The sequence below is a fragment of the Papio anubis genome, chromosome 13, assembly GCF_008728515.1.
Source record: "Papio anubis isolate 15944 chromosome 13, Panubis1.0, whole genome shotgun sequence".
NCBI classification, from domain to species: Eukaryota; Metazoa; Chordata; class Mammalia; order Primates; family Cercopithecidae; genus Papio; species Papio anubis.
The window spans coordinates 69,223,236-69,238,881 of NC_044988.1; the positions used below are offsets into that span (position 1 = coordinate 69,223,236).

General features: G+C 37.8%; 1 protein-coding gene across 2 annotated transcripts in view; it reads right to left on the reverse strand.

The window, feature by feature from the left end:
• Window positions 1-15,646, reverse strand: part of ERP44 (endoplasmic reticulum protein 44) — a 115,644-nt gene that overhangs the window by 18,890 nt on the left and 81,108 nt on the right. For both annotated transcript variants that reach the window (XM_003911445.5, XM_009188418.4), the window contains exons 8-10: window positions 14,894-15,010; window positions 6,346-6,457; window positions 5,282-5,423 (exon numbers count right to left, since the gene is read on the reverse strand). In XM_003911445.5, coding sequence (XP_003911494.1) covers window positions 5,282-5,423; window positions 6,346-6,457; window positions 14,894-15,010 — 371 coding nt within the window. The remainder of the gene's footprint in view (window positions 1-5,281; window positions 5,424-6,345; window positions 6,458-14,893; window positions 15,011-15,646) is intronic.

Genomic DNA, 15,646 nt, shown 5'->3' on the forward strand with positions numbered 1-15,646 from the left:
TGAATTTTCCAATTTACTCCCAGTTATTGATTTCTAGCTTATACCATTGTGGTCAGAAAAGATATCTGATACAATTTTAATCTTCTTAAATTTGATAAGACTTGTTTGTGGCCTAACATATGATCTATCCTGAAGAATGTTCCATGGGCACTTGGAAGAATGTGTATCTTGCTTCAGTTGAATAGAATGTTCTATGTAAGTCTGTTACGTCCATTTGAGCTAAAACTGTGGAAATCCAAACTTTCCCTATTTTTCCGTCTGGATGATGTGGCCCTTGCTGAAAGTAGGGTATTGAAGTCCCCTATTATTACTGTACTATAGTCTCCTTTCGGATCTATTAATCTTTTCTTTATATATTTTGGTGTTCCAATGTTGCATGCATATATATTTTAATTATATCCTCTTGCTGAATTGACCCCTTTATCATTATATAATGACCTTGTTTTACAGTTTTTGACCTAAATGCTATATAATTATAGCTACCCTGCTCTCTTTTGGTTTCCATGTCCAGAATATCTTTTTACCTCCCTTCACTTTTAGTCTACCTGTGTCCCTTATAGGTGAAGTGAATCTCTTGTAGGCAGTTTATACTTGGGTATTGGTTTTTTATCCATTCAGTCACTCTATGTCTTTTGATTGGAGAATTTAAGCCATTAACATTCAAAATAATTATTGATGGGTAAAGACTTACTACTGCCATTTTGTTAATTGTTCACTGGTTGTTTTGTAGATCCTTTGTTGTTTTCTTCCTCTCTTCTTGTCTGCCTTTGCGCTTAGGTGATTTTCTCTAGTGGTATGCTTTATTCCTTAATTTTTATCTTTTGTGTATTTACTAAAGTTTTTTTGCTTTGTGGTCACCATGAGATTTACATAAAATATAATCATAATAGGGTATTAATTTTTATTTTATTTTGTATACTTCTTCACTATGTCCTGTGCTCAAAACAGGCTATTTTAAGCTGATAAAAACTTTATTCACACACACACACACACAAACTACACTTTTACTCTACCCTCCTCACATTTTAAATTTCTGGTGTCATAATTTACATCTTTTTATACTGTGTATCCCTAAAATTATTGTAGCTATTATTATTTTAATAGTTCTTTTATCCTTCATACCAAAGCTATAAGTGATTTATATACCACAATTACAGGCTTAGAGTATTCTGAATTTGACTGTATACTTACTTTCACCATTGAGTTTTATACTTTCATGTTTTCATGTTAGTACTTACTGTCCTTTTCTTTCAGCCTGAAGAACTCCCTTTTAGCATTCCTTTTAAGACAGGTCTGATGAAACTCCCTCAGCTTTTGTTCATCTGGGAAAGTCTTTAGCTCTCTTTCATTTCTGAAGGACAGCTTTGCTAGGTATTAATATAATATTGCTGGTTGGCAGTTTTCTTCCTTAAGTACTTTTGAACATATCATCTCACTCTCTTCTGGTCTTTAAGGATTCTGCTGAGAAAACTGCTGCTAGCTGTACTGGAACTCCTTTACATGTCATTTGCTCTTCTCTTACTGCTTTCAGAATCTCTCTTTGTCCTTGATTTTCAGCAGTTTATGTGTTGGTGTAGTCTTTGAACTAAAGCTGATTGGAGTTCTTTGACCTTCCTGTACCTAGATACTTATACCTTTCCTCAGATTTGCAAAGCTTTTCTCATTTTAAATAAGTTTTCTACCCCTTTGTTTCTCCTTTCTCCTTCATTTACTCCTATAACTTGAATATTTACTCTTTTGGTGCTGTCCCATTAATTCCATAAACTTTCTTCATTCTTTTTTTCTTCTTTCACTGTATGTTTTCAAATAACCTGTATATTCAGGTTTAAATTCTTCTAATTGTTCAATTCTGTTGGCGATGCTGTTACATTTTCTTTTCATTCATTGTGTTCTTCAGCTCTAGAATTTGTTTAATTTTTAAGAAATATATAATTTCAATCTCTCTGGTAAACTTCTCATTTTGGTAACTTGTTTTCCTGATTTCATTGAATACTCAGTATTTTCTTGAAGTTCCTGGATGTTACTTTTTAAAACAATGATTTTGAATTATTTGTCAGGCAGTTCATACATCTCCATTTCTTTGGGTCAGCTTCTGGGAGATTATTGTGCTCTTTGGGTGATGTTATGTTTATGTCTCCTTGGTTTTTCATTTCTTATTGCCTTACATTGATGTCTGGGCATTTGAAGATGTAGAGACTTATTTTAGTCTTTGACTTGCTTTGTCTGGGAAAGCCCTTCACTAGTCAGTCCATTCAGGGATTCTAGTCCAGCTGCCTGGTATGGTTCATAGGTTGGCTTGCTCTTAAGTGTCTTCACACTGGCTGGCCCGGTGCCTGGGTCACCAAGGGGGTGAGCTCGGTGCCTGGTTCCATGGAGTTAAGCCTGAAACTTGGGTCCACTGGAGTGGAGCTGTTGACTGGTTCTGTGGAATGGGCCTGCATCTAACAGGGTGGGCCTGAAGCCTGGGTCCACTAGAGCTAACCTGGCACTGGGGTGGGCCTTTGAGTCTACAGGGGCCAGCCAGGCACTGGGATGAGCCTGGTGCTTGGGTCCACTGGGATAGGCTGAGTCTATGGGAGTGGGTCTGGGTCAAGAGTCCACAGGGGACTGGCCTGGAGCCTGGGTCTGCAGAGGTAGTCCTGGAGCCTCTGTCTGTGGAGACTGGCCTAGAACCAGGGCCTACTAGGGTGAACTTGGACTCTGTGTTTACTGGAGCAAACCTAGATCTTAGGTCTTTGGAACCTGCAGTTGACCTAGTGCTGGGGCAGGTGTGGAATCAGGATCTATGGCAGCTTGTCTGGAGTATAGGTTCATGGTTGCTGGCCTGGTATCTGAAGCCATTGAGGCTTGCTGAAAGCCTAGGGCTTTGGAGTCTGGCTAGAGCCTGGGACTACTTGTGTTGGCCTGGAGGCTGAGTGTGCAGGTGCTGGCCTGGAGTCAGGTCTGCAAAATCTAGCCTGGGTCCTGGGGCTTCAGGGGCCAGTCTGAAACCTGGATCCACAAGTATGTTCCTAGAACTTGGGTCCATGGAGGCTGGTCCATCACTGGAGTCTACTAGGATAAGCCTAAACCCTTGGTCTGTGGGTGCTAGCCTGATGATTAGGGCTGTGGGCAGCTGGTCTGGAGCCTGGAGTCACTGGGATTGGCCTGGTGCTGAAGTAGATCCAGAGACTGAGTCTGCTGGGCAGGCCTGGGGCCTGCAGCTTTGGAATCCAACCTGGGGCTTTGAGATCTAGCCTGGCACCATGGTGGGACTACATGCTCGGTCCATGGGTACCAGCCTGGAGTCTGGGGCTACAGAAGCCTTTCTGGCACTGAGTTTTACCAGGACAAGCCAAGTGTTAGGGTCTGAGGAAAAGTTTAGTGCTAACTTCCTTCTCCTTTGCCCACATGAAGGGTATCTCTCTCCATACTGTGCTGCCTGGGGTTGGGTGAGGGGTGGTGCAAGTAGTATAAAACTGTCCTTTTTAGACTCTTCAATGCATCATTTCTTTACTACACTCAGGTACTGTAATCTCTGACCTGGTTTCCTTAGCTCTTGTAAAGGTATTTTTGTGCATAGATGTATGTTCAACTTGATGTTTCTGTGTGAGAGGAACATGGAAAGTCCTTTTCTGTCATCTTGCTGATGTCCACTGAGACTAACTTTCATAATCAACTCTTGACTAGATTACTGAACAGTCACCTAGATTTTATTTTGACCCCCTCTAATCTATTCTCCAGATTGCAGCCAGAGTAATCTTTAAAAAACAATCTGATTATGTCACTCCCTGATTAAAACCTTTCATTAGCTCTTGATGGTTTTCAGGATAAAGTCAAAATTCCTTAACACAGCATGTAAGGACTTCCATGAATTAGTTCTCTTGACCTCATTCCTCAGCATTCGCCTTTCCACTTATATTCACCAACAGCGCTTGAACTTGTTCCTGCCAATGTCACCTTTCTCTAAGCCCTGTCTCCTTCTCACCTCCGGGATAAACTTCTACAAAACTTTATACCTACCTTGGGCATCAATATTGCCAGAAATCCTGGATCAGGTACTACTCTGTTGATCTCTGTCAGAGCACTTATCCCTTAATAAAACATAATTGCCTGTTAAGCTGGTTGTCCCTTTCCTCCACTTGGTTATGAGTTCTCTGAGGGCAGGGACCCAGTCTTAGTAAAAAACCTTGGTTCTTAGCACAATATCTGTCATACAGAAGAGATAGCTAAATATTTAATGAATTGATAGGTTGAATGGTATCTTTCTGAGCATAGATAAAGTAAGAACAACTAAGATTTGTTACTACTTTATGGTTTATAACATAATCATTATCTCTCATCAATTTTTACAACAATCCCGTTAGGTAGGTGGTATCATTAACCATTTTTTATATATGAAGAAACAAGAACAGAGAAGTTAAGTGACTTTCCCAAGGTAGGACTCAAATCTAGGCTTCCTAGATAATTTTAGGATTGGGAATCTTCTACCAAACAACCACATCTCCACTGAAATATTTAGAACTGAGTGGGGTAATTCATTCTGCCATAGGACTACAAATCATCCTCTAACTGTGTAATTTAATCTTTTGAGATAAAAATGGCATTTAAATGAATTTTCAAAATAAAATGTCTAATTTGAATACCTGTATTGCTTAAACTTTTCATATAAAAAAATCTACATTTTTAACCACTGTATTTAACACCTCACAAAGCTGATAAAAATTCAGTATCTGTAGTACCTACAAGGCTTATACATATATTAATACTCTAAATATCTGAGAATTGAGTCAGAAAGCTTACCTATTCTTGGAACAGTTCATAGCTATATGCCATTAGAAATGCCTAGTAATAGCAAGATTCATAAATACTACTAATGTTCTTGCTAGGTGCAGTCACGAATGAACAGCACTATTACACAATTTCCTTTACCCTGCCCAAAGGTTATAAGCTGTTTTTCTTGATGTGCTTGGCAAAGACCAAACTCAGTGAAAAGCTAATTTCTCACAAGACAAAAATGTTCTTTGAGACTGATTCCCAAGCATTAATCATTAATCATCCAAGCATTCATTATCAATCCTAATCACTTAATGTTGGTATTTCTACAAGGGTATACCATAATGTTCATAATTATACCACACTCTATAGTGAAAAAAAAGCAGCAGTCACCCAAACCTCTCCCATCCAGTTAACAGAGTCCTACTGTTCCAACATAGGATTATTTAAAATATTCAAGCAACTATTTTAAGTTCATTTTTGAGACACATCTCAGTAATTTTTAAACAACAAAATGAATACTTACAATACATCTTTGAAGTCTCCAAACACATACATATGCCTAAAGCTGTCAATAGCGATTACAGGACAATCTGCTGGAGTTTTCTGTATGTGCAGAAGAGGATGTCTAAATTTGTCACAATCGGCATGTAAAAAGTTTATTGTACCTTTTAAAAAAAAAAGAATTTTGAGAGGTAAATTCAAATTTTCTTGATTATATTTTCATAAGATTGCAAGCTCACAAAAAGTGACATACTAAAAAAGCACCCCAACATTCTTAAGAGTAATATAGATCAGAAAAACTAAAACCTAAATATCTGACACTTAAAATAGGTAGGCTTTTAGCTCTTAGGGCACGAAGTATAACTTCTTTAGAAATCATATTGACTTAGCCCAAATTTGAAGGCTATAATGAATGTTTTACTCTCCTTAAATGGGCAATCATTTACTTTGCAGATTACCAGGTTCTAGGCAGGAAGCTCAAATTGATATATGAGCCATTCTCATGGGACCATTTTCATACCAGCCTATTCCAGCCATACTGGTTGATTTTTAGTGGAATTCAACCTGCAAGATAGTATGTGACTAAAATGGGCAGCTCTATACAGTAACTTTAGTTTATTTTGTTTGACTTTCTTCCCCAACTACAGAGGAAAAGCTGGTGATACCTCAAATTCCATTAAATGCTTTGGAGAAATCCACAGACAACGACTCAACTTTCTTTCATTTAGAAATAAATGTTAATCAGACTGTGTAAGCTCTCTCAGTAATATCTCTGGGAATGTCCATCGGAAAAGGAGTCAGACAAGCAATGAAAGAAAGTGCCCAGAACTAATGCTCATTCATGACCCTGCTTTTCATGAACTTTGATTTTTCTCTCCAAAATAGTAATGGTTAGAAGACAAACAAAAAACACTACTTCATATTATCGCTCTACTAATGCCTCCTTACTGTCACATTTGAATGCACTAAAATAAGGTTTTAACCCAAATATGTTTATGTGATTTGAAAGTAATGGGAGGGGAGACGATGAAAGGAGGAAAAAAAGAGAGAAAGAAATGATGAAAATAAACACCTTAATCTGTCTACCTTTTTCACTTATTAATTGCCGAGCTACTTCATTCTGGAATATTTCTAAACTTTCTGTATCTTCTTTCATGTGAAAGAGTATGAGAAAAGGCAGTCCTTCTTCTGTCAATTCCTGTAGAGAGAAGCATTCAATGAGAATTATCAGGCTTCTCCATTCAGTTGTAGCTATTTTCTAGGTAGGAACAATTTTGAACCCGACCCATGTAATGTAATAGTTGTAATATCCCAGGGGGGAAAAAAGGCTCAGTGGTGTGAGTAAACATTAGCCTGAACAGAAGACTGAATTCACTCCCCTCCCCACCTCAAGCACCCAGGCGGTCAGAGGATCCACATGCCCTGCTTTGCTGCAGAAACTGATCTGCCTTAAAGGAACCACTGTCTGTCAGCCAGTATGGGATACGAGGCCTCAGGGTTAGGCTGTTGAACTCATGACATATAGAGGTGAACTATGCTGGTTCTTTACCAAGGCGTTAATTTTAGGGTAGGGTAAACATGACCAGTATTTTCAGTCTTCACAAGTAACACTGAAAATTGAGTATATCAGCAATAAATAAATATGATTTGCAAATTTTTTTGTATTCTAAGGTTGCGAAAACCATTACACTTATATATAAAACTTAACCAAAGCTGAAGTGTTTTATCCAGGGTAAAAGACAAAAACTCCATTATTTACTAATTTTCAACCAATACAATTATTAATAAATACCTGCCCCTATATATTTTTACATATCTCTTTATACACATACAAAAGCACCTTGAAAATTATAAAATGCTATTAAAATTTTTATTGTTGTAATTGGAGAATACTACAATGGGTAGTCATGATTAAATGAAATGTGATACGTAGATAGATTTAATCATTTATTCTCCCCAACAAATGCTAAGTTCTGAGTCATCAGAAAAAGTCCAGAAAGGGTCTCAAAACAAAATTATTTTCATCAACTATCCTTTTGAGCATCTCTCCATAAATTTAGGAACTACCTCACCAGAAAGTACAAATGTCCTTTATTTAAAAAAAAAAAAAAAACTGAAACTGGGACCTATTTTACAAGATTAAAAGTTTTCTTCTGGTTCTCATCTCCATATTTAAGCCTGTTTCACTTGTATATAAGATCAATTATTAAGCCTCTTGTTACACTTATTTTTTAAAAAACTGAGATACAATTAGCATACCATAAATTTCACCACTGTTTTTTGGAGACAGGGTCTCACTCTTGTCACCCAGGCTGGAGTACAGCCTCAACCTCCCCAGGCTCAGGTGATCCTCCCACCTCAGCCTCCCAAATAGTGAGGACTACAAACATGCATGACCATGCCCAGTTCATTTTTGTTATTTTTTGTAGAGACGGGATTTCGCCATGTTGCCCAGGTTGGTCTCAAACTCTGATTGCTCAAGCAATCTGCCTGCCTCAGCCTCCCAAAGTGCTGGAATTACAGGTATGAGGCCACACACCTAGTCCATCATTTTTAAGTGTACAATTTTGTGGTTTTAACTATATTCACAAGTTGTGCAAACATCACCACTAATTCCAGAGTTGTTTTTTTTTTTTTTTTTCTTGAGACGGAGTCTCACTCTGTAGCCCAAGCTGGAGTGCAGTGGCGCAATCTCAGCTCACTGTAACCTCTGCTTCCCATGTTCAAGTGATTCTCCTGCCTCAGCCTCCTGAGTAGCTGGGACAACAGGCGTACACCACCATGCCCAGCTAATTTTTTTGTATTTTTAGTAGAGACGGGGTTTCACCATTTTGGCCAGGATGGTCTTGATCTCCTCACCTCATGATCTGTCCCCCTCGGCCTCCCAAAGTGCTGGGATTACAGGCATGAGCCACTGCACCCACCCTAGAACATTTTTTATCACTTCAAAAAGAAACTACATACCCATTAGTAGTGATTCCCATTTCCCCTCTCCCCACCCCCTGGCACACATTAATCTTTTAGTAAGCTGATTTTTTTTTTTCCTCATTTTTTATCTCTTGGACTCCCATTTTTTCTTCCACCATCCATTAACTGATGCTGGTCTCAATGGTTGTCTTTGGACTTCTCTGGTCTAGCCTGACAACTTCATGTAGTTCAACAGTTTCGATCACTACTTCTGATCACTTATCTGTGTCTACAAGCCCAGCTCCAGTACAGAATCCAAGCCTAGGTTTCCATCTGTCTGCTTAACATCTCCATTTCAAATTCTAAACAAGTACTTTAAATACTCAAACTACTGCCTAGTCCCCTCCTGTCTAACCTCCTTCTCCTATCTCCCCATTTTCTTTAGTACTTCTACTTCTCTCTTAGTACTTTTCTTTTCAGGATGTAGTGCCTCTTCTCTAAAGCCATCTCTCATTCCACCCCATCCCTGTCAAAGGAAAATTCTTTTTTCTAAACTCCAAGAGCATTTTATCAGTGCCCCTCATGTGGAATGGGGCATGACTTTGTGTTATATTATCTGTACATATGAAATATTAAACTGAAAACCCCTTGAAGACAATCTTACTTCATTTCTGTTTTGCTCACAATCAACATATGTCAATAAATAAACAAATGCTTCTAAATAGGTGGTAATGTATGCTGCTTAGGCTTCCAAGTTTACCTATGTCCATACAAGCATATTTTTTACCAAACAAATGTTAAAAGATTAGGGAGAAGAATAGTAAGATAACCAGATTTACAGGAAACAGCTATTTCCCCACAGATTAAATGACTGAATGGTTGGTTACAACATAACAAATCTCAAGAAGAATTAAATGTGCTGACAACCACGGGGAAGGGTGCTACCCTGTTTCATTGTTTAAGATTTTCCAGGTCTATACCTTTAAATCTGGTTTTAAAAATTATCCCTGAAAGAACTGCCAGAGCAGGCGAATAGTCATGACAAATTCTTAAATTTTCCTGGGCCTCTGAGGACTAAATGAGTGAATGCAAATTGTCTAAAAAATGTAAGTAATCCAACTAAACATACCTGAGGCCTACAGAAGTAAGAAAACCAGGGACAGGCTGGGCGCGATGGCTCACACCTGTAATCCCAGCACTTTAGGAGGCTGAGGCGAGTGGGTCACCTGAGGTCAGGAGTTCAAGACCAGCCTGACCAACATGGTGAAACCCTGTCTCTACTAAAAATATATAAATTAGTTGGGCGTGGTGGCAGGCACCTGTACTCCCAGCTACTCCTTCAAGGCTGAGGCAGGAGAATCCCTTGACCCTGGGAGGTGGAGGTTACAGTGAGCTGAGATCGCACCATTGCACGCCAGCCTGAGTGACAAGAGTGAAACTCCATCTCAAAAAATAAAGGGGGGGGGGGGGGGGGGGCCTAGGACATTCATTTGATAAACTGTAAGCAGAAAGAGTCTAATCCATCCTCTCTTTCAAAACTAAGTTTAAGATCAAAATGGAAAAGACTAACAATTCAAATATAAATAAATAAGTATTTTTTAAATGTTTACTTTCTTAAAGTTTGATTTAAAGTACCTCAAACATTCTGCTTTACAATTGCTTGTCTTAACTATTCTATTAATAAATTCTAAGTTTTTTTTTTTTTTTTTAATAAGTATGAATGTGCATTAAAAAGCAGAGGGAGCTTAAATCCCAATCTCTTCTAGGCTGCTGGTACTATAAAACTATGACACACCACTGACACCTTGTGGCCAAACACTCAAATTGTAGGAGCAGTATTTTGAATTCCGTGAAATGTCTTACAGTCCACTTTAAAATGCTATTAATGATAGGAAAGAGATGGAAGCAAGACAAGATTATGTGTGCTACATCCAATCTATATATCCAGTATATAGAGAAATGAGAAATGGTTTGAAAGACGCTATTTGATCCAAACATTTGAATTCCTGTACCTAAGCATTTAGTGTGTCATGGGGGGTAATGACACATGATTAAAGATTGAAAGACACCCAATCTGAGCATATTTATTCAAACCATCTCAAAAAACTACAATGACTTAAGATGCGTCTTAACAATATGAATTACTCAAAATCCAGGAAAATACTACTTTGAGAAGAAGGTTCAAAAATAACACTGAAAGAAGCAACAGAACATTACTGAACAAAAAAATATTCTGGTCACTAAGAATGGCCTCCAAGTGCCAAGCTGTGACACAAATAAAAGTTGAGTATCTCTTACTCAAAATGCCTGGGATCGGAAGTGTTTTGGATTTTGAAATATTTGCATTATTGTTAACGCTTCAGCATCCCTAATCTAAAAATATAAAGTGCTCCAAGAGTGTCATGGAGGTACTCAAAAAATTTTGGAATTTGGAGCATTTCAGATTTCAGATTTTCAAATTAGGAATACTCTCTGAAATTCTAAACAACTAGGGAAAAGGAAGTAGAATCAAAGAATTGCAGGAACAAAAGAAACCAGAAAACTTGGTGAAGCAACTTCTTTAAACCAAAAGAAGAGACTTTGCAAGAAAAGGCTTGTGTTAGAATTTTCACTCAAAAGTCTTCTATAATTCAAAATTCCAAAATATTTTATAATATGGCATTGCATTAAGATAATAACCAGTGCAATAGAGCCTGATAAGTTTATGATATTTAAGCTTGCAGGATTAAAAATATATTAATCACATTTCATGAGAAACCATTTTTAGAACTTTGATTTGAGAAATAGCTATTATAAACAAGTAGGATGTCCCAGTGGAGTATTCTTACATGTTAAACTGGATCCTGGCAGCACTAATCCTCTTTCTATGAAACACTCAGCAAAGAGCCAATGTAAGATGATTTAGGCTTGCAATGATCTGTCCAAGCAGACACACCGAGAATCTCATACAAACATTCATACATTTGATTTGAAATTGCTACAAACTTAATAAGAATTAAATATTATTTTATGGTGGAAAAGGTACACCAAAAATGTACCATGCTGACATAAAAATACTAACTTATTTTTATGTACTAAAATGCAAAGGCAACATTTAAATCACGTAAAAAAAAAATCTTATAACGAGTTTTTAAATGCTGTTGGCATAGACTTCTGCTTCCAGAAAGATGAAGTAGACACTTTTCTCTATTTCTCCTAGGAAGTTCAGCTAAAAATCCTGGACATTATATAAACAAACATAAGGCCCTGAAAAGCGAATAAAACAAAGCAGACTGGCTAAGGACTTAAGGACCTAAGAAATGGCACTCAGTTCCTTGAGTTTTCTTTTTGCCTTATACATCTCAGTCTAAGTGTTGGAAATGCCAATGGACACAGATCAGAAATACCCCAAGAATGCATTCTCAAGACGAAGAGGGGGCAAAGAGCATTCTGGTTTGCTCACAATGGCCAGTCCCAAAAGTTAAGTGTTGCTCTCTCTTCCCCAAGAAAGGGGGAAAGAGATACTAAGATCTAAGAGCTGGAAGCCTCTGGAAAGACTCAGGGAGAGTTTCAGGGAATCTTAGAGAGTTCACATATATTATCTCCAAATCTTAAAGCACTTACCAATATACATACACCTTAGTAACAGAAAGCATCAAATCTGAGATTATATTCTTCCTTAAGAACTCCAGGTTTTGTTGTATTACAATTAGGTTAAGCTACAGTGCTAAAAATTACATTCTGAAGTAATAATGGATGTACTTTGGACTAATCTTACTACTGGGAAAATTAGGAAAACCAGGGTAATAATAATAAGAATAAACCACCTTTTTGAAAGCATCCAAAAGTTAAAAAAAAAAAAAAAAAAAAAAAAAAAAGGAAAGAATTATGGGCCAAGACTGGAATAGAAGGAAACCCAGAACATTAAGCATTGCATTTGAAGCTGCTTTTCTTCTAGGACCATCTGTCTTTCCAGAAAAGGCAACTGATAGTGCTCAATCCCACTGATCATCAGGGAAATACAAATTAAAACCACAATGAAACTCTACTACACATACACCAAAATAGATTAAAAATGTAAATAGCTGATACAAATGTGGGTAAGGATGTGGAGCAATGTGAACTTTGATACACTACTGGTAGGAATGTAAACTGCTAAAACCACTTTGGAAAAACTGGTTATCATACACTGAAATTGAATATATATATGCCCTATGACTTGGCAATTCTATTCATAGGTATATATATCCAGTAGAAATCTGTGCATATATTCACCAAAAGACATAATAAGAATGTTCATAGCAGCATTATTCACAGTAGTCAAAATCTGGAAGCAGTCTAAATGTCCACCAATAGTAGAATGGATACATTGTGTTATATTTATATAGGGAATTATATTCAGCATGAAAATGAATGAACTACAGCTTCATGCAATATGAATGAATTCCATAAATATAAAGTTGAGTGAAAGAAGCCAGACACAAAAGACATGATTCTATTTTAGGTTCAAAAACAGGAAAAACTTCCTATAGTCCTATTCAAAATAAGTGGTGATTATGAAGATGGTAAATGGGGGTAATGATTGAGAAGGAAGACAAGGGGTTTGGAAATATTTTATTTCTTGACTTAGCTCAGGGATTGACAAATTATAGCCATGGGTCAAATCTGACTCGTTGCCTGATTCTGTTAGGTCCATAAGCTATAACTGGTCTTTAACTGTTTGGTTTGGTTTTTTTTTTTTTTTTTTGAGACGGAGTCTCGCTGTGTCGCCCAGGCTGGAGTGCAGTGGCCGGATCCCAGCTCACTGCAACCTCTGCCTCCCAGATTCAAGTGATTCTCCTGCCTCAGCCTCCCAAGTAGCTGGGATTACAGGCGCCTGCCACTATGGCCGGCTAACTTTGCATTTTTAGTAGAGATGGGGTTTCACCATGTTAGTTAGCCAGGCTGGTCTCGAACTCCTGACCTCAGGTGACCCACCCACCTTGGCTTCCCAAAGTGCTGGGATTACAGGCATGAGCCATGGCACAGGGCCCTCCCTGGTCTTTATATTTTTAAATAATTGGGGAAAATTTTAAAAATATTTCATGGCATGTGAAAAGTATGTGTCCAGAAATAAAGGTTTACTGAAACACAGCCACACACATTTGTTTACGTATTGTCTAAGGTTACTTTTGTGCTACAACCGAAAAGTTGAGTAGCTGCCACAGAGATTATATGAACTGCAAAGCCTAACATACTTATTACCTGACTCTTTGTTGAAAAAAATTGTCTACCCTCTCTCTTAGTTTGAGCTGCTATATTAAAGTACCATAAACTGGGTGGCTTGCAAATTAACAGAAATTCATTTCTTATCATTCTGGAGGCCGGAAATCGAAAATCAGGGTGCCAGCATGGTCAGTTCTAGTGAGAGCTGTCTTCTAGGTTGCAGACTGCCTACTTCTCATTGTATCCTCACATGGCAGAAAGACAGCTACATAACTCTCTGAGGTCTCTTTTATGAGGTCACAATCCCGTTCATGAGGACTCCATCTCATGAATGGAGGATTCATTCCCTAATACTATCACATTGGGGATTAGGATTTCAACATATGAATATTAGGACACACAAATATTTGTTCCATACCACTGTAAGTAGTGATTATATGGGTATGTTTACTCTGTGATAATTTTGGGGGACCAGATATTTAAACTGTGATTTATACACTTACAATTCTTTGAAGTGTATATGCATACACAAAGTTTTTAAAAACTGTACCTAATACAAAGTTTGTAAAAACTTGCATTCTTAGGCCATTGATTTTAAAAACAAAAGACCTGGAATGAAAGATATGTCTTACATAAAGTAAAGAAAGGACAGAGGTCCTTACAGACATAACTCTTTGTACTTGTTCCTCCAGGGTCTTAGGTTTTTAAGTTTTGTTTTGGTGGGAGTTGAAAGAATTTTGATGGACTTGATTTCAGATGCATGGGATGACTGAGGTCAGTTACATGATCACTGCTAACTGCTTTCATTATTTATAATGAAAAAGACAACATTAACTGCTTTACAAAAAACAGAAGAATCTTTTAATGGCAAAGGATTATTCATTATATAGAAATAATTGTAACTAAAATCTGCAAAGCACTGCTCCTAAAGCAGCAGTCCCCAACCTTTTTGGCACCAGGGCCCAGTTTCATGGAAGACAATTTTTCCACTGATCGGGGTGGGGGATGATGATTTCGGGATGAAACTGTTCCACCTCAGATCATTAGGCATTAGTTAGATTCTCATAAGGAGAATGCAACCTAGATCCCTCACATGCACAGTTCACAACAGGGTTCACATTCGTATGAGAATCTAATGCTGCCGCTGATCTGACAGGAGGCAGAGCTCAGGCTGTAATGCTCTCTCCCTGGGCAGCCCTCTTCCTAGCAGGCCATGGCTGCGGACCCTTGTTCTAAAGGACATCCACCCAAACAGGGATCCTCAACCAACAGATGGGCATCAGAATCACCTGAAAGGCATTTTCAAACTCATTTTCAAGGTTATGGTGAACTACTACTCTTACTGGAAATGTAATAGAGGGGTTCTGGGACAGCAAAGGTGAAGAATCACTGGCTTATATTACAGAAACAGCTATGATATAGTTATGTTCACTATATGATTCTTACAACTGATAACTCTGTTAACATAGTAAGACAGGTGGAGGAAGCTTGTGGTTTCAGACATTTGAATTTAAAGTAACAATACACAGTAGAAAGCCCATACCTCTCCATTTTCAAATGTTATTTCTCGGACAAGGGGAACACATTTATCTTGAATCCAATTGTAAGTCACATCAAAATTTGTCATAGCTCCCAAGTACACCATATCCGGAGCAGAATGCTATTACAAGACAGAAAAAAAAAAAAAAAAATTAAATCTAAACTGTGCTGGCAAAAGTATATTCTTTTTTTTTTTTTTTTTTTTTTTTTTAAAGCAAAGTCTCACTCTGTCACCCACGCTGGAGTACAGTGACATGATCATGGCTCACTGCAGCCTTGACTTCCTGGGCTCAAGCAATTCTCCTACCTCAGCCTCCAGAGTAGCTGGGACTACAGGTGCGTGCCACCATGCCAAGCTAATTATTTTATTTTATTCAGAGATGTGGTCTTGTTCTGTTGCCCAGGCTAAAAAGTACATTGTTAAATCCATCCATGAACCCAGAAAATCTACCGGTGTTACAAAAGAAACATAAATCATGGAACTTCCAAGAAAGAGGGCCATGGGTGGTAAAAAGCAGGTAATTCTGTGATTACCAGTGAGCTAATAATCTAACCTGTGACACCCAAGCCTATTGCTTTTTCTTGGATTTAGGTCAATTAACTCTTTTTCAGTATCCTCACCAAAGGCAGAAAGGCATTGTGAAAAGAAGAATTCTCCAAATGAATTAATTTAGCTATTCCTTAGAGCTGAAAATTTTAGAAATTACTTCTTTTAGAAGAAAATATGGAGGGCAAGACTATTTCATTTTATTACCTC